The sequence below is a fragment of the Cinclus cinclus genome, chromosome 11 (genome assembly GCF_963662255.1).
Source record: "Cinclus cinclus chromosome 11, bCinCin1.1, whole genome shotgun sequence".
NCBI classification, from domain to species: domain Eukaryota; kingdom Metazoa; phylum Chordata; class Aves; order Passeriformes; family Cinclidae; genus Cinclus; species Cinclus cinclus.
The window spans coordinates 19,070,744-19,089,356 of NC_085056.1; the positions used below are offsets into that span (position 1 = coordinate 19,070,744).

Below are 18,613 nucleotides of genomic sequence, written 5' to 3' on the forward strand. Positions count from 1 at the left end.
CTGTGCTTTCCAACTATACTTCCTTCCATATGACCATCATTGCTATTAGCAGTTGAACAAATAGTCATTTGAAAAATGGAGGGTTTTTAATTACTTGAAAGCTTAATTAACACTTCCATTTATATTTTTTATAAAGAGCAAAGGGAAGTTTAAGTTGGAGAATTCTACATTAATACAGTGTTGGTGACTAGTAACCAATTAAGCACACCCATACTCCACCAGTTCTGAAAAGCAGTTTTTCACTTTGCACAGCAGCAGTTTACATTTAGTGGCTCCTCCTGTATTGCCAAACCTCCAAAGAACTGAGCAGAACAGCCAAGACTTGTCCCACGTTCTGTGGGAGCAGTCCATGGAAAGGAAATACATTAAAAATCCTTCACTTCAAAGTATGTGACAGGAGACATCCAGGAGCATTCTTGCTCTACCCAGGCATAAGCAGCACAACTGCACCTTCTAAACACATCACCAGGTCACTGCTTGTGCAGTTCATTCTGGCCTTTCATGCTGCAAACCAAACGATGACACAAAGTTAAGAACAATAAACAAGTAGTAACTCGAGGAGCAGTCAAGGAGATAGAGTAGAACTGCCCCTGCTTTTTTTTACCTTTGTCGGTGACGTTTTAATCCAGCTCATACTCCACTCAACTTCCAACTTCAGTAAAACTAATGCAGTAAGGTACCAGGATTATACCCTCTACTGGTGTTTTAAAAAAAAAGTTGGAAAGTGAAATAAAGCAGTAATTTTGTTTTTAATAAAGCTTAAAACCAAAATATGTCAGCCTTAATTCTTGGAAGATGTCATTAAACATTAAATTCTAGCGCTTCAGCTGTTTATGGCAAGTTTTCCACTGTAGCACTGAAATCCTTTCTCATTTACACCTTTACCTCAGTCTTCTTTCCTGCCAGCCAAGCAGCAACTAATTCAAAAGGATTTCATTGCAAACTCTTATGCCTCCAAACAAGCCACTGCATATGACTGTTCCTGCCTAAAAGAAGAAATAAAACATTAATTGCCTCGTAGAAGCTGTTTTGCACAGCATTGGCAATTTTAACACAATGAGCTGGCCTTTGTTTTTTTTAACATTCTCCTTCTATAAAACTCACATTTGCTCAGTCTGCAAACTGGAACAGACAAAATCTTGCTGCTCAACTGCTGTGCTCTGTAAGGCTCACTGCACACCCACCTCTGAATAGGAGCAGTTTTAGGTCCCTGGCACAAAAATGGGAGATTATTTTGGTACAGTGACAGAAATGGACAATTCATGCATTCTGAAAACCAACAGTGACAGTTTTGAAAGTCACCAACACAAATGCAGTAAGATTTAAGACACTGATTCTATACATTACATTTTTGTCCTACACACAAAGTGTAATGTATAAAAATCAGAGCCTTCTTCCTGCTGAAGGCACGAGGTGCTGAAAGCGTGTGTGGTGGTACAACTGCTGCAGCTGAAGAGCCCAAGAATTGATTGTCCAAGAAAAAAAACATTCACAAAAGTTTTATTAAAAAAATTCCCCTTTCACCTCAAACAAGTGAAGCTTAAGTTCTGTACTACTAGGTTATGTTTAGAAAAATGGAAATAATACAGTAATTTTTGAAGGCTATACATTGTAAAATCCCGTAAATCAGCATAATCTTGGACTGTGCAAGCAAATATAGCAAGTATTTCAGATGTTATTTATTTGGTCCATCAGATGTACAGTATAGTAGTAGTATCTGAGTTTACAAAACATCAAATATAAATAACCTGAAACTGTAACAATACACAAAAATTTGCTTCTTACATTGACATACCAGGCAGTACGAGCTGAAAAACTGGAGTAAATTAACAGTTTTACAGTAATGTACATAGTGCCAGCTGATGTTTAAGAACACTGGTAGAACATGGCACTAATTTGCTTTGTAGGATTTTCTTCTTTACTTGTTCAGGGTGTGAAAAATGTTGAGGACTAGGCCAAAAATGTTATTCTTCAAGCATCTGTGATTCTGTGAATGCTGGATGTGGAGCAGTCACACTTGCAACACAGCCTCAGAAAGGGATAAGCAAATGTGCAGGCAGGCCACTGCTGGGAAACTTCAAAAGTAATCACTGAAAAATAAAAAATGTAGTTGCCTAAAATGTGGGCATCTGATGATGGCCCTTTCATTAGCCAAAAGTAGGGTTTTTGTCCTGTTGGATGATACCTAAAAGGTATTTACACAAAAATACCATGCTGTTTTCATGATTGTTTAGGTAAATACTTATCTGTAGGTATTCATAGACTATGTTTCTACTACATTTAATATATGGAATATGGAAAAAACTTCTGAAAGAGTCTATTGATACGAGAGCTTTATCATCAAGAGAAACAGACACAAATTATTTAAGCCAGCGATTTGGTATCCACTTTGAACCAAGGCTTTAGAGTTAGTCTAGTTCTGGACATTTTTCACATCCCACCACAATTTGCTGTTACAGTATGACATGTGAATCACTTTGTGATATTGGAGGTTCCCCCCAATGCTCTTCATCTTGCTCTTAGCTCAGCACACGCTCTTTGCCCCGACACACTCGCACCCTTTCTCCTCAAGTTTCCTCTTGTGGCTCCTGCTCTCCTCCTCCCCAAGGCTGCTGGCAGCACCCTCATCCTCAGACTCCACGATCATGAGGTCGTCCTGCTCCTGCTCAGTGCGAGATCTCTTGGCCCCCACGCACTCACAGCCCTTCTCCAGCTTCCTCTTGCGGCTCCTGTTCTCCACATCATCAGCGTTGCCGGAAGCGCTTTCATCCTCAGAGTCAACAATCACCACGTCATCCTGCTCTGGAGCTGCAAAATATGTCTTTGGGTTCAAATGGATCCTGCAAAGACAGTCTACTCTCAGACCATGAGAGGGAGTAGATTGTCTTTGTTTTCAAACCATTATGTTTTCACACACAAAAAACGAGCATTCTTTATCCGCATTCTTTGCCGTGCAACTGCAAAAGTATCTTAAATGTCCCTGAAATTACTATAAAATACAGTTTTCACACTGGTATTCCTTCTTCACCACAGCTGTGGAAAATACTGCAATAAGCTAAAAACATGGGAAATGTGTTAGTTAGCAGGACTTTCTTTGCACGTACAAAGCAAAAAAATTGCTGCTGTATGCAGCAGTTGTTGGGAAAAGAAGTTTTGCACACAGCAAGCTGCAGAGCAGCCTCCCCTTTCCCTACTGCACTCAGCACAACTCCAGGAGAGGCCACATTCCAGGAGAGAGAAGCCTCAAAGAGAGGGAGAAGTGGAAGGGTGAGCAGACTTACAGACCTGAAGGATGACAGTGGATAGTATGAAGAAGGGAAGAGAGAACCAAATGTGAACTTTCAAGACCTCTCGTGGATTTTGTTTGGTTTTAAACACAAATTTGCTGTAAAAACTCACTAATTATGTTAAATTGTGCAATTTTTAATACAATTTGCAAGAAATTTTAGCAATACTCTTAAAAGTCAGTTTTCCCTCAAACACAAGGGAAGGGACTACATATTCTGTGACTTAAATCTGTGCACATATCTTACAGGCAGAGGAACACCATGTAAATAACCAATTTTAAAGTGTATGTACTTTTGTGCCCTTCGTAAAAATTGTAAATGTGCATTTTTCTAGTTAGTATTAGTTATAGAGGCAACTTAAATACCTTTTACTTTGTATTGGTGAAGTTAAATCACAAAGCTGAAGACAACCTTAATTGGACAGCACTAGCGAGAGATTGTTTTGTTTAAAATTGATTATTGTTGATTACCTGTTGATGTTGAAGGTTGTGCTCCATCATCACTACCATTGCTAATGTTCCTGGATGTTGGTTCTGATGGTTTAGGGCCAATTCTTTCAGGAGTATCACCAACAACTTCAAATTCTACATCTTTTTCTAGGTCTTCACTGCAGAGAAATACACATGCTTTTAAATAGTCAGAAAATAAAATTCTGTCTTTTACACAAAAAGACCTATTCAAGTAGTAGAGCACTCTGCAACTGTGACAGAATGAGAAAACATACTGAAAAAGTGGAAAATCTGTTCAGTCCTCTTTTATAGTTTATGCTTTGTCTATTCCTAAACACTGTTCCACCCAGTGCTACGAATGCCAAATGCTTAGGAATCAGAAAAACCACTGCCTGAGCTTACCCTTCTTCCTTAACAGCACAGCCCTACTCCCACTGAATGTGCAGTGTGAGTTTCTGTGTGTGTCTATTATTACCCCGGGTTCAATACACACCCCAGCTAGTTCAGAGAGACTTCTGAACACAGGTAGTCAAGCAGAGGATCTATTATCCCAGCAGGCTGGGGTTCTTTTGCCTTTCTGAATTTTAGGGTTTTTTAAAAAATGCCAGTTTGTTGCTTGTTGGTTGCCCCGAAAGTTAATTTGTTTTTGCAATATCTTCTTATGTTGTGTAACAACAAATTACTGAAATAAACCTCTTTCAGTTATAGTTGTAAAAAACCAAAACCACAACAAAACAAGACTACAACAAAAAAGACACAAAACCGAACAAAAACCCTTAAACTATAATTTCACCAAAAATAACCATTCCTCTTTTACCTCTACATTTCCTTTCAGCAGCCTAATCTTTGAAAACTTCATTCACATATTTAAATTGTGAGTGAAAAATTCCCTGTGGAACTGTTCTATGTGTATACACAAAAGATCCTTGTTTCAGAATCCTTACCTATGAAGCACATTGATTAACAGAGTATAGTCCTGGAGGAAATCATCTGCTTGTAGTCGAGTGCCATTTCGAATTCCGAAGTCTGATAATTTCCTGTGGTTGTTTGCTGCAAAAACAGTAAAAAGCTGCAGTGTATGGAGCTATTTATAGAATGATCCTTACACCTGGATAAATATGGAGTACTCCAGAACTTTTAAGTAGGAACATAATCTTAACACGTAGTAGCTATATTTCAATTAAAAGCTGACATTTAAGCCTATTAGGAGTTAAAGCTAATTATGTTTGATTTATTTACTCCTCATGCCATTGTGTTCCAGCACTTCACAACTACTGCATTTGGGAACATTTTGGAGATGGTTTCTGGCATTATGAACAAAGCACCATCCACAAGCCAGCAAATGCAGGAGGCTTGCAGGCAGATACCTGTTCCTGAAAGGAATCCTGCCGTGCCAGCTGAGCAGTGCTTTGTGCAGGAAAGCTGAGCTGCACGCAATACCCCTGGCCATCCTCAAGCCACTTAAAAACCTTGCAAACCCAGTTCTCTTCAAACTGCAACATCTGCTATACACCTACTCTGTAGAGTCTCTTCCAAGGGTTTATACACTCTTATCCTAATCCCAAAGGAGCATACATACCATCTGTTTCACCTTCTTCTGAAGAGATGAGGATAGTTCCCTTTCCATCTTCTATTTGCACATCTGGTGCTACCATAGCGAATTTTTCTTTCAGTATCTGAAAATACAAATATATTAAATCTCTGACTTAAAAAGATTTATTAAAAAAAACCCTTGAATTATGTTGATTTTATTATGGCTCATTTTCAGGCATTTACTGAAAGCCTGTACTTTTTTGTTCACTTCCACCAACAAAATTAGTATATTTTTGAGGTCTGATACTTGCAGGTTCATATATGCTAGAAAGTTTTTTAAAATAGTTCACAAAATGACAGAATTACAAATCAATTGTGATCACAGCTGTAATGTAGCTACTGAACTTTTAACTGAAATGCAAATTTTGTTTTTTGCTTTCAGATATGAATAGGCTTTAAAGGAACCAAAATTTACCAAATTCAAACATTCTTTCACAAGCCATACAACACACATGGGCAAAAAGCATATTGGCTAATCAGTTCTTCTTGTAGCTGTGACAAATGTATAGTAAATATAAACAGGAGATGCTTGGTCAAAATATACTGAGCAAATACCTTATTTTAATAATCTACAGTATTAGAATCTAATTAGAATTAGATAAGATTTACCTTATCCTGGAGTGTCAACACAGTAACTTTGTGTGTGTTAAGTTTCACAGTCACTTCTGGCTTACTTGCACACACATAGCAATTGGGATTTGGTGGATCCAGAGCACAAGGAACCAATAGCTTCTTCCTGGGATTTGGCTGCTTGTTCAGAAAAATCTTGAGGACAGACAAGAAGAAATCAGGTTATTCTGTAATTACCAGCACATCTAAAGCCTGTTTTCCTGCAGATTTCTTGTCCTGGTCTCACAGGCTGTCCTGTTCCCCAGCTCTCTCAGCTGTGCCTGCTGAGCAGGAGCCTCACACAACCAGTGCAGCCCATGCTGATAGAGCAGCTCCTGCCAACAGCTCTAACACCAAACAACCCCACTGCAAGCAATGGCAGCCTGCTTCTCTCTCCTGTCTAGCAGCTAATTTTTATTGTGTCATAGGAATTTATTGATCTTCAAGACCTGCACTTCTCTTTTCATTGTGACTGGAAGTTCCCAGCATAGTCAGAATCTAATGAAGGGACAAGTGAGAGACAGTAAAACTACACAATAGTGAAAAAATGTTATATGTAACTTTCAAACAAATAATAAATAGCAAGCAAGCAAAAGCATTTTATTCCCACTTACCGTTCTACACTGATCTATTTTTCCCGAAAGAATCTTCAAACCCTCCAGCACTATCAGCCCAGCTATCACTGCATTGGTAGTAGCTATAGCTGGGATAATATTTCCTGCCATTGCTGCAAAACAAACAAGAGTATGCAGATTTTTAACAGCAAAAGAAAACAAGTAGATAATAATTCAAATAAAACAATGTTACATTTTATCCTTACACTTGATATCAAATCTGCTCTTCATATTCATTCCAAAAACATGCATCCTGAGGTTTGCAGCAGAAGTGACAAAATCCATGGCAGAAGGGTCATCCTAAAAATAAGTTGATACAAGAAACATTTAAAAATCAGATTACTCATTGGAAGGAGTTTGCAGCGCATTGTTCCTAAAACCTTAAAAACCAGAATTTAAAAAAAAATTCTGTACAAAAATTCCATTTCCAAGTCAATATACTTCCTCTTTCAGATGGTGTACCTGGCCAGAGCAGTAGTTCTTTAAATACTAACTACAGTTTCTAAACACGTATTTCAGTAGCAAATTAGTACATTCATGCTAATAAAATGCCTTGTACATTATAAAAATGTTAAAATCTTAAGTCTATACAATGTTTTAAACATTTTTACATTGTATTTTAACTCTGAATCACTTTCAATCACTGGGCGTTTCAGAGAGAAGTATTTGTACTATTGGTTGTAGTAATATTTTAATATTTTCCCACTCCCCCCCATTTACAGACTACTTTTTATTATGCCAAATGATAACTGAGTGAAGTGATATGGTGTGTGGTGATAAGAGAAAATTCTTGTCTTCTTCAACAGAACTTGTACTGCACACCCATCATCAGCAGATTGCTCACAACCTCAGTAAAACCCCAGCGACTGACATCTGGCTAAGAGCATGTTCTGGAGACAGATAAGAAGGGAAAAATGAAATTGCACTATTTAAGTATTTTCAAAAATCAAAATATGACAAGTACTTGTGAATTTGTGCTCTTATGAGCTGGAGAATTTGGTGAATCAAGTTATTTCACACCACAGCACACCTTAGTGAGTTATACAATATTGTGTTTGAAGAACATATTTGTTTACATACAGAAAGTGTTTCTATAAGGTACCAGATAGTTTTGTTCTAAGCAGTATCATTTTGGAAGGAACCTGAATGAGCACATCTAATATTTGTATTACACATGTAGAGTTTATACATGGCAAACTAACCTTATCCCATATAAGTGCTTCTCCATCAGCCTTCTCAGCCAGGTGAAGGCTCAGGGTTTTAACACTCTTTGAAAACAGGTCTGCATAGCTTCTGACACTGAGAACCTGCTGATCCTTCAACACTGCAGAGCTCTCATTCTGCTGGTCAGATATGTTTTGCTCTTTGGGAAAAAAAAAAAGAGGAAAAAAAATAACATCAGGAATATTTGTAAGTTCCACAGAGTTCTCTCAAATAACTTTCCAAGTTCAGTAAAATTTAGCATTTTCTAAATTGAAGAACAATATCCTTAACCTACAGTAGCCCAAAAATTTTACAACAAATCTGCATTTAAAACTGCAACTATAACTATGGTATCACTCACCTAAACATGCACAAATTACAGCAAATATAAATTTTTAACCAAACAACTTTCAGAGAGAAATCTTGTAAGTGTTTATGGTAAGGTGTCCTAGAATAAGCTGACATAATTTTGTGAAATGTGTATTTTCTACAGCCAATACTGAGCATCTAAAATAACAACTGCAAAACAAAATTTGAAATCTTCAGGAAGTGTAAAGAATTAATATAGGCATTATCACAACTCAACTGTGGCAGTAAAAAAATGTACGTATCACAGAGATGCATGAATAAACAGCAGGTACAACTTACAAATATACAGGAGGAGGGACAGTTACCTTGCTTTTGTACCTCAGCCCAGTCCAGTGGCACTGGAGGCTTTCTTTTCCTCCAGAGCTTATCCATTGTCAGCAGATATCTAATGTCATCTTTGAAAAGCTAGGAAATAGGGAAAAAAATAAATGAAAGAGGAAAAAGAAGGCTGAAAAATCAGCATTACATTGATGAGATTTTGATTTTCTCCTTGACGGTATTTTTAACTACATACAAATATTCTAAAAACTTATTCCCCACTCTTTAACACTCATTGCACAGAGCAAGCACAGCTCTGATTAATCTGGGGAGGAGCAAAGTGAAAAATCAAGAAATGGTAGCTCAACCAGTGGTTTTACCTATCTACTGAAGCCACCCCTACAGTGTTTTATATGCCCTCTCTGAGACAAGTGAATGAACATACCAATGAATTTCCAAAGAAGAGTTACTATTAGTCATTAACCTATAAACATTACATTCAAGCTCATTTGCTCTATTTATCCACTTTCACTAACTATTTAAAACAAAAACTACATTGGTTTGTTTTTCCTTATGCCAGAGCCTGATAAAACACAGATGACTGACAGCTTTTAGGTTCTCAGACTGGTTCTGATTATGCCCAGTGCAATTCCAGAGCTCAAACAGAGCATTTCCCATTAAAAGTAATTGCAATGGAGTTTTGTCTGCACAGTGGCCAGGCTGCTGCATCTCTACAGGTGCAGACAGAATCCTGTAAAACAAGCAAATGTGGCAAGAGACCAACACAACAGCAAAACTGGTGGATGTCACAACACGATCACATAATGATGGCTTGCATTAAATGTCCAAGATGGGGTTTGATTTAACTTTACAGCACCTCATACATTTCAACAAAGACATTTATTTGGGGTAAAGAAGATACCTTAGTAAAAAGTTTAACTGGATCATAGCCAGTGGATTTAGCCCATTCCTTAGTTGAAACACGTTTAATCTCACCATCTTCATTGGATGCTAGTGCTCTGGCTTCTGCTTCTGCTGGCTCCCCTATTAATAAAGTGATAAGCAATATTAAAAAAAAAATCCCATCCAAGTATTACCCCCAGAGTCAATAACCAAAATCATGCAGGGACCATAAAATGGCTTTACTGTACCCAGCAAAAGCTGGATTTGGCACAGTTTGCCTGTTCCTCTTTGCCTCTGCAAGTGCAACTCACTGATTTAACTTGATAACACACAACTCCTTTATTGGCAGAAACTTCTCTCCCACTAATTTTCTCCACATAATGTTGCTACTTCAGGAATGTCTTACCATCCCTCTTTAGTAGTATCTTTTCTGGCTAAAGAGTCTTAGTTTGGTTGGGATTTCAAAACAAACTAAAAAAAATCAGTTTCCTATCTCTGGTTCTTTTTAAACAACAACAACAAAAAAAAACAATCTATACAGATGCTAACAGTTTTCTTTCTTTCCCAGTCACATCCAACAATTGCTATCATTTATAATAACTGGGCTGATGTTTTCACAGAACTATCTATTAACATCTTGACTGAATGAGAAAAATCAAATCAGACACCATCACTTTATGCATAAATTTGTGAATTTACCAATGCATCATTTGCATTATTTCATATTTATCTCCCTCATGTTTCATTGCCCAGTCATTTTGTTTTGTGAAGCTTTCTACTACTTTTTGCAGTTATTCCTTTTTTATTGAGTGACTCTGCCTAATCATTTGCACTGAACAGCACACATCTCTCATCTGAGACTCCTCTAATCACCATTTGTCTCTATCATTCAAATAGTTTATCCACTTCAAGATCTTCAGCCTTTTTAATCCCCTTGGCTGCTTATGTCCCCCAGGTTGCCCTCACCAGTTTTTGGATCTTCCCCCAGCACATTCAGAACAGCCTAAACCAGACACACTGAACAGGCTTGCTGATTGCTTCCACAGCCCCACAGAGCTGTGCTGGGCATGACTTCCCTTTATAAATATTGTATTGACTCTTCCCTGGATGTCCTGGTTTGGGCTGGGAGAGAGTTAATTTTATTTCTAGTAGGTAGTCTGGTGCTGTGTTTTGGATTCTGCGCAAGAATAATGTTGGTAACACGCTGATGTTGTAGCTGTTGCCAAGAGGTTACTCCAAGTCAAGAACTTTTCAGTTTCCTGTGCTCTGCCAGGGAACAGAAGCACAGGGAGATGGGAGGGAGCAGAGCCAGCACAGCTGACCTGAACTGGCCACAGGAATATTCCAGACCTCAGAACGTCCTGCTCAGCACATAAACTGGGAGAGTTGGCTGGGAGGGGCTGATCTCTGCCTGGGGACTGGCTGAGCATCCACTGGCCAGAGGGCAGTCAGCAACTGCGTCACTTGTTTAAGTTTTATTCCCCCTCTCTTTATTCCAACTATTATCAATAGTATTACATATTTCTCTCCATTATTAGCTGTTCTTATCCCAGCCTGTGAGGTTCACTTTCTGTGTGGTTCTCCCTGCTCTGTGCAGGGCAGTGACTGAGGGCTACGTAGTGCTGAGTTGTGGTCAAACCTGGACACTGGCACCTCTGTGTGAGCACAGCACCCTGACTGTGGGCAGCCTGTCACTGCAGACACCAGGCTCCAGCTCAGCACTCCTGTACCTGCCCTGCTGTCTTTAACTAAATAAGTGGCATTGGATTTGCTATCTGTCAACCATGGCAGCAGCCATTGCTTTAAGTGACTTTATACTGCCACTCTTTTAAAGACTCACCTATTATATTCTGCACTTCCTGTAGGAGCAACCTGTCCAGTGATTACTATCTGATGTTCAAAGAATTTGAAGAGTCAGAGGATCCTCTAAGCTCCCCCTCCCAAGTCCATTAATCTATTAAAGGATCCAAAAGAAGCAACCAACAATGGTGCTTATCTCTTAGTAACTATGATTACTGTCCTTACAGAAAAATAGTGAATAGCTATAAAAATATCACTCAAAACGGCCATACTTCCTATGTAGTTCAATGCTGGAGTGTTGCAGGCTAGAAAAGCTCAAACGCAATTCCTGAAGTTCCTTGCAAACCCTCAGCTAGGAGTGGGAAATGTGGAGTGACTACAAATATCACTCAGTACTCTGTTCAAAATACAAGCCTCCCAGAGGCCAGAAGCAGAATCTTCTTTAAAGAAAATGGAGTTGAACTCTCTAACCTTAGGAAATGCACAGAAAGGATTCATAATCTCTGAAGCAGAACATTTCAGTAAAAGCGTAAGACACCAGCTTATATCACACTCACAGGCAGCTTCAGGATCAGCTCTGTCAGGTGAGACTTCTTGATCAGCATCTTCTTCTCCAAAGAGCTGGCTATATAACAATTAAGAAAAACAACAAGGCTAGAATTTCAGCATATCTGGTTAAAGATATGGATAAACACTCATTTTAGGATTCCTTGCTTTCAGACAGATTGCCTTCATACATTGCTTTTTAAACTGCTTGGATTCAGCACACATGGACTTAACATGGACAACACAAACTGCCCAATACAAAAATGAATTCAGCAAAACAGTTTTCTGTATAACTCACTCAGTAGCTCACTCAATATTCAACCTAATATTGACACTCAAGTACTAAATGCATTTTTAGAACCTCTGGGATATCCAAGATTCCGACAAACTTTACATTTGTTAAAACATGTATTAAACTGAGCAATGTGCTTGCTTCACACAAAGATGAAGAATAAAGCAACCTCAACCTACACTGCTGTGCAAAAATACTCTGCCAGATTTTTTTGTGCTATTAGAGCAAGGCCTAATACTAATCAACTAATCAACCTTCCATCTTTATAATCACCCCAGAACCCCGTCAAGGAACCGGAGGTTTTCACCATAACCCATCTAAATAAATTTAAAATCTATTATAATAAAAAAAAAGTGTGTCAATTTGATTTCTTTCTCAGTAGGTTTAGAAACCAGAAGAATGAACCATAGTACAGGTTTTTTTTGAAGTCACTTACTTGAACAAATACTTGGCCCACACAATGCAATGGATAGGCTCTGAGGGTGTATTTCGGATTGTGCAGCCTGGGAATGTTTTCTGAGTTGGTTTAGGCTGACATTCGTAACATTCTGTCACTCCCTGGTGAAAAATGAAGTATTTACTTGTCACTCCAAGAAAGCTACTAATAGTTTGGGCTATTAACAGATTAACTGCAACTCTATCTCCAAGCACCCACTCCCTGTTGTCTAAAATAGCCCATGACAAGGGTGACACCCCACCTAACCTTTTTGATAACAGTTACTTGTCCAAGGTAGCCTGCAGTTCCACTCTCTATAAGAGGAATATCAGCAGCCAGACACATCCTGTTCACATGGTTACGGGCAGCTGTAAATCAAGAGGGTTTTGAAGAAAAAAAATTGAATAGTTAAGAAAAAAGAAGTTTTACTTCTCCAAATTCCAACTAGCATCCTTATGCACTTATCTTTACTATACCTTGTTTTTCTATAGAGCATGACACCATTTCCACAAAGCCCAGTTTCCCATTCTCACAAGATATATGGACATTAATAAACACAGCAAACTCAACTGACTAAAGCTACACTGCACCCACAGCACCCACCAGGTCCCATGAAGCAGCAATTAGCAGTGCACACTTCCTTTCAAAACATCTGCAGAAGTACTAACCACCCCTTCAAATTTTTAGCAAAGCACACAAGGCTTAGTCCTACTGCAGATGGAAGGAATTGTTATTCAAGTGACTGCAGCAAGGAACAAGCAACATCTGTAATATAAAATCATAGTGAAAACTTCACCTCTGTTATCCAGAGCATTCATAACCAACGTAAACTGGCGGAAGAACTCTACGTTATAGTCAGGGCTACAGAAAACAAAAACAGCATTTCAAATGGCACATCCAAGTTGTTGGTTATTACTGCACAACAGAAACTCTACACATGCAACCGATATTCATGTGATAAATTACACATATTATACATTTATAAATCTAGCTACCCTTTAACTGCCCCATTTGTCTTCTGCTCACTTTAAAGCTGGATGAAAGGATGAATTTTATGCTGCTGGAAGGAAGCTACTGCAATTAGTACTAATTTGACCAATGAAATAGGCAGACAAGGGAAAGTGATTAAACTACTCTGACCTAATGAGTAAATTGGCTGAGCTGTGGTAACTGACCTTAAAAACCATCAGCTGTGGCTAAAACATGCACACTGTAATTACCACAGCTCATCAGACTGTGCATAATTCATTGTGCTGTGATAGCTCCATTGGTTTGATGGTGTGGCCGTACCCTGAGGAGCCAACACATGAGACCTTAAATCCTGGCACTTCAGTTATCTTTACACTGGATTTTTCTGACTTAAAGAGGAAGGTAGAGAAGAAGAAAGAGAAAAGAGCATGAACAGTTTCAGGAGAAGGATGTGGTGAGTCAGTGTTGCACTGGCTAATAGCAACATCAGAGTTCAAACCTCCATGGTACAGAATAACCACTTTTTAGAAATTGGGGAAAATATAAATTAAAACATGGGGAATAGCTAATGGAACTTTACATAACCTTGTAATCTACTCATTGGTTGCAGATCATAGAGACTAAATTTCAACATCTTGGGGCATATATAAATGACAGTTACTTATATCCACACAAAGGACTTATTTTTATAAATCACAGACTCAACATTCACATGTCTTTAAATTCAATTATTGCTCAAGACATCAGGATATCCTTACAGAGTAGAAACTCATATGGTAAATATTGCCAATAAAATAAAAAACAGACACAAACGAATTACTACAGCTTACTACCAGAGCTTAAAACCCATGCAAAAGTCATACTCCCACTCAGGCGTGTGGGAGCTCACATTTACAGGTATTTCTCCTTACTGAGGAAGCTTTGTAAAATACCTTAAAGTACACCAATGTAGCATTTAAATAACACAGTACTTGCAAATCAAACATATAATTAGAGCTTAAAACCAAACATACTTCATGATGCTATCATGGTAAGCTATAATATTAGCTTCTGGACAAAACTGTAACACGCTTTCCTTGGCAACCTAGAAACAAAACAAAAAAAAAGAAAACAAAAAAAACACTTATTATTTCTTCCTTCCTTCTAAAAGACAGACTTGATACCAGCTGTGTATCGAGTAAGTTGACTACCTCAAGTGATTTAAATACTTTAATAATGAAATGATGTGGACGGCCACAATCAGCCAACCAACACTTACCTCTTCCAAGCAGAAACTAAACTGTAACATGTTTCTAACACTACACATAAAATAATACTGAGTAATGAGGCTTGAGCTTTGACTTTTTCCTTACCTGCGATTTTGATCTTCCAACATGTTTCTTCTGAAACAGAAACTGTCTGTTGAGATTGCTGACATCAATAGTATCCAAATCAATCTATAAACACACAAGAAAGGCATTTCACTTTCACAGGAAGAAAAGGAACAAAACCATTAAGACAGTTTGAAGAAAAGACAATTGGCCAAAACGCAGAAACGTTACAGACCCCTTCTCAGATCTTCCAGTTGTCATATCAGCACTACAGCAACCAAAGAGGCACAAGTGGCCACCTAGTTATCTTCAGGAATCCACAGGTTATCAATGATTGCTGACAGGGGACCATGACAGAAGTGCAGGGCTACTTGAGAACAAACTTTCTGCTGCAACAGCTCGTGACTCTTGAGATACGTCCACGCACCGTGAGTAGAAAGCCAACACCGACGGCGCTGCTTGCACAGGATAAAGATTTTAGCGGCAATTCCTGCGGAGCACAGCGCAAGCTCAGGTGGGAAGACGCAGAAATCCATCGGGACAGGTCCAGCCAGCCTCTCCCTGCACCTCCCACCCTGAGCACTGGCTCCGTGCTACCCCCGGGCCCAGGAAAGGCTGCTCCAAACCAACTGGTCCTTCCACTTCACAGAGCATGGCTTTAAGCACTGGAATCAGTACACCAGGGGCTGCACAGCCATCTTACACACACACTGCGGGGCAGAAGCCTTTACTGCCTGTCCCCAGGACTGACTGCCTAACTGCACATCAACAAGTTATGAAGCCTACCTATAAAAAAAGAAATCCAATCACACAATCAAAATGTTTAAAAACATAAAGCACAGAGCACAAAGGATGCCATGACTGCAATTCCCCTAACAGCTATGCTTCTATTTATTAATAAATACACAGGGACAGCATAAATTCCAGTATCTTTAGCCCCCACAAGAATTAAGAAGATTTAACTAGAACTTTGACATTTATTCCTAGCTTTGTTACCACTACTTTCCATGCAAGTAGTTTCTTTGATCAACAACCCTTTTTACAAGTCTTCTATCCTTAACATTTTTAATGAGGAGAGGGAGAGTTTTTCTGAGCATCAGGGCTATTTCTCCCAAATTCCCAGAGGTAATGCAGTCATACTCAGCACAGTAACACCTTCAGCTACCCAGAGAGCACACTCAGACTGACTGTGCAGTGTGGAGTTTAAACATGACCTACTCAGGGTGTTCTCACACACTTCTGACTTCATTAACCAAACCTGAACTATGAAAAAAGCTCAGCACACACTCACTGCACATCCTCTCCATGAGAGAACCAAACCCCAAGATAAAGCCACCTCTTTTCTGAAGGGAGTATTTTCAATTGAAGGACTAAGTTTTAACATACTCAAGGCTGCAACAGCTACAGTCTTTCATTTACCAGTTAATAAAAGCCCCTGTGGGTATAGAGCACACAGAAAAGATACAATGTTTTAAAATATAGAACTGTGACTGTTAAACATTACTACCAGTGTCACAAAAATGACCCCTGGCCTTGTGTCTTCTCATGAAAACGGTATTTGCAAAATTCACATTTCTACCTCTGCTCCTTCCTCAAAAGACACACAGAAAGCTTGCTTAGCCCAAAGCCAGAAAGCCCAAGAACTTCAAGAGAAAACAGTAAAGTGCAAAACTCTCTTAAAACCTTCACTGCCCAAAAAGCTTTGAATATTTCAACTGGAGAGGACGACAAGCGACAACAGCTCCTAGGGAGAACAAGAATTACAGCATTAAAGGGAGCAAAGGGACTTCTCCAGAGGGAAAACCTGAGACCATTAGACCTCAACAGAAGCTTCAGTCTAGCTAAGAACGAGGAGAATTTAACAGCTCACTTATGAGGCAACTACAGTGTTTCCATTTTGGTAACCTGGGAGAAATGGCAATATAACTTAACAACATGTTAACAACTCATGTTCTTAATTCAGACCTGGATCCTGAAAAAGCATAATTTTGCTCTTTGTTCCCAGGACAAGGGTATGCCTTTCAACACACTATACTTAAGCCACATATTAGTCAGTTGTCTGGTATTCAAAACTAGTAATTTTTATTTTTAGCATTAATATTATTTTAAAAAAATCACAACTTACTAATAAAACCAAAAAGTATTTTCAGATGTTCAAGTTTGTTGATATTTAATAACCGAGGAAAATTCTCAGCAGTATCACAAATGTTGACAAAAGCAATTTATTCTGCTAACAGCAAATTCCCTTTTTGTGTAACAAGTCTTCTTTTGCTCTCACCTTGTCTTGTACCCACCTGTTCCCTATGTTATCAAAACATTATGTCTTACATAAAACACTGCCAGTGATATTGTCATATGAAGACAGCCCTGATCCAACATATATTTAAGTTAATGGAGTCCCACCAAGTCAGCCTTGAAAGGCAATACCAACCCCCACACTATAACAAGTGAAACAAGCAGCACACCCCGATGAGATTCACGCCTAATGACTAACTGGAAAATCAGGAGCTTTGAGCTCTGTTATAATGAACTGCAAGAATACATAACAGACACAGCAGAGTAGGGGGGAAAAAAAGAGGGGAAGAGTGCAGAAAATGCTTCCACTCCTCTGCAGTTATTGATTATCCCTTCCCTATTTATATTCCCTGGCAATGTTCAAATTGGATAGGCTCTCAAATCAAAAGGAAAATTTGGAATTGAACACACTCTACAAGTTTAAAAAGCATTCCAGTAGGAAAGCCCAAGCTGTAAGAATAACAAGGCAAACAAGGTAACTGTTTTCTTTTAGAAGCTGATATGGTTTTAGATAAGAGCTGCTCTGCTCAACAAGCTGGACTGCAAATCCAAACTCCTCACAACCTGTCACACAAAACTCTCAGATGTGACTCCTGGGCACGTTAGTAAAACGGTAGTGAAGGAAACAGACCAGCTCCAGCTGGATTTAAAACCATATGCTCTTCTTTACTACAGTAAGAAACCAATAAAGGTCTGGACACCGGTCAATCCCAGTTTCACCAACAGTATTTTTCTCCATCTCTTGTTAATTACTACCCTCTCACACCTGTCCTTCCTGTACGCATTCAGATTAATATCTGGAAGCAAAAGTGAAAGCACGAGCCCGCGGGAAGCGCCAGCATTGACGGGTTTACAGCCCGGGATCTAAAAGCAGAGTTCGCCTCTCCCGGGGTTTTCTCGGGCAATTCATCACCGGACCATCACCCCCAGCACCAGCAAAGGCGGCACTCGGCAAAACTAAAGACTTTCAAGATACCGCCGGGCAGCAAGCACGGCACAGCGCGGTCTCCCGGGCGGATTTATCCGCGGGCTCGCGGAGATACACGGCCTTGCCGGGAAGGCAGCCTGACCTCGGCGGGGGAAGGAGGAGCTCCCGCGCCCGGCGAGAGCCCGGGCTGAGGGGGGGCGGCGATGGCGCGCAGGCCGCGGCCCCTTTGTGGCGGCCCGGCCCGGCGGGCCCGCGCCGGCTTCGGCGGGCCCGGGCGCTTTGAAACCGCGCACAGGCCGCAGCGGCGGAGCTGCCCCGCCGACACCGCGCCCCCGCCGAGCGGCACCCGCGGCCCCGGGCTCGGCCTCCCCCCGCCCGCCGGCCCCGCAACGCCCCGGCCCCCGCCCCGGCATCGACCCGCACCACGTAAATGCTGCTGAAGCCGGTGAGCACCAGGTTCTTGAGCAGCTCGCAACCGATGCCGCCGGCCCCCACCACCAGGACCCGCGCCTGGGACACGGCCTGGGCCAGCTCGGGGCTCAGCGGCCCCGACAGCGCCGCCGCCATGACGGACACGGCGGCGGCTCCGCGCGCCTCCTGAGGGGCCCCCCGGGACAGAGCGCCGCTCGCGCGCGCGCAGCGCCCCCTGCCGGCCCGGAGGACTGCCCGGGAAAGACGCGGTGGCGGGGCCGGAGAGCCGCGGGTTCGAGCCCCGCTGCCGCCACGGAACCTCAGACCCTGCTGCAACAGAT

At 40.5% G+C, this 18,613-nt stretch overlaps 1 protein-coding gene across 3 annotated transcripts; it reads right to left on the bottom strand.

Annotated features, from left to right (window-relative positions):
- Positions 1-1,487: 1,487 nt before the first annotated feature.
- Positions 1,488-18,443, bottom strand: UBA2 (ubiquitin like modifier activating enzyme 2). Of its 3 annotated transcripts, XM_062500076.1 has the most exons (18): positions 18,285-18,428; positions 14,681-14,764; positions 14,342-14,412; positions 13,156-13,220; positions 12,627-12,727; positions 12,360-12,481; positions 11,643-11,710; positions 9,305-9,426; positions 8,430-8,529; positions 7,755-7,915; positions 6,759-6,852; positions 6,553-6,665; positions 5,939-6,094; positions 5,316-5,412; positions 4,681-4,786; positions 3,758-3,894; positions 2,559-2,808; positions 1,488-2,090 (listed from the first exon to the last, which is right to left on the bottom strand). In XM_062500076.1, the coding sequence occupies exons 1-18, from the start codon at positions 18,426-18,428 to the stop codon at positions 2,078-2,080; spliced, it is 2,004 nt and encodes a 667-aa protein (XP_062356060.1). In that variant the 3' UTR covers positions 1,488-2,077. The 3 variants fall into 3 exon arrangements, with proteins under 3 accessions (XP_062356060.1, XP_062356059.1, XP_062356061.1); XM_062500075.1 differs by having other exon boundaries at positions 1,488-2,808; positions 18,285-18,443; XM_062500077.1 differs by lacking the exon at positions 18,285-18,428 and adding an exon at positions 14,874-14,959 and having other exon boundaries at positions 1,488-2,808.
- Between the last annotated feature and the right edge of the window lie 170 nt (positions 18,444-18,613).

Bases quoted from the DNA above. Each gene is read 5' to 3' on its own strand.
- UBA2 (XM_062500075.1), bottom strand. From the start codon at position 18,428: ATGGCGGCGGCGCTGTCGGGGCCGCTGAGCCCCGAGCTGGCCCAGGCC. The intron at 9,427-11,642 runs GTGAGTGTGATA...CTTTATTAATAG, and splicing joins AGCTGATCCTGAAGCTGCCT to GGGAGCCAGCAGAAGCAGAA. The intron at 6,666-6,758 runs GTAAGGATAAAA...TTTGTTTTGCAG, and splicing joins GAGCAGATTTGATATCAAGT to CAATGGCAGGAAATATTATC.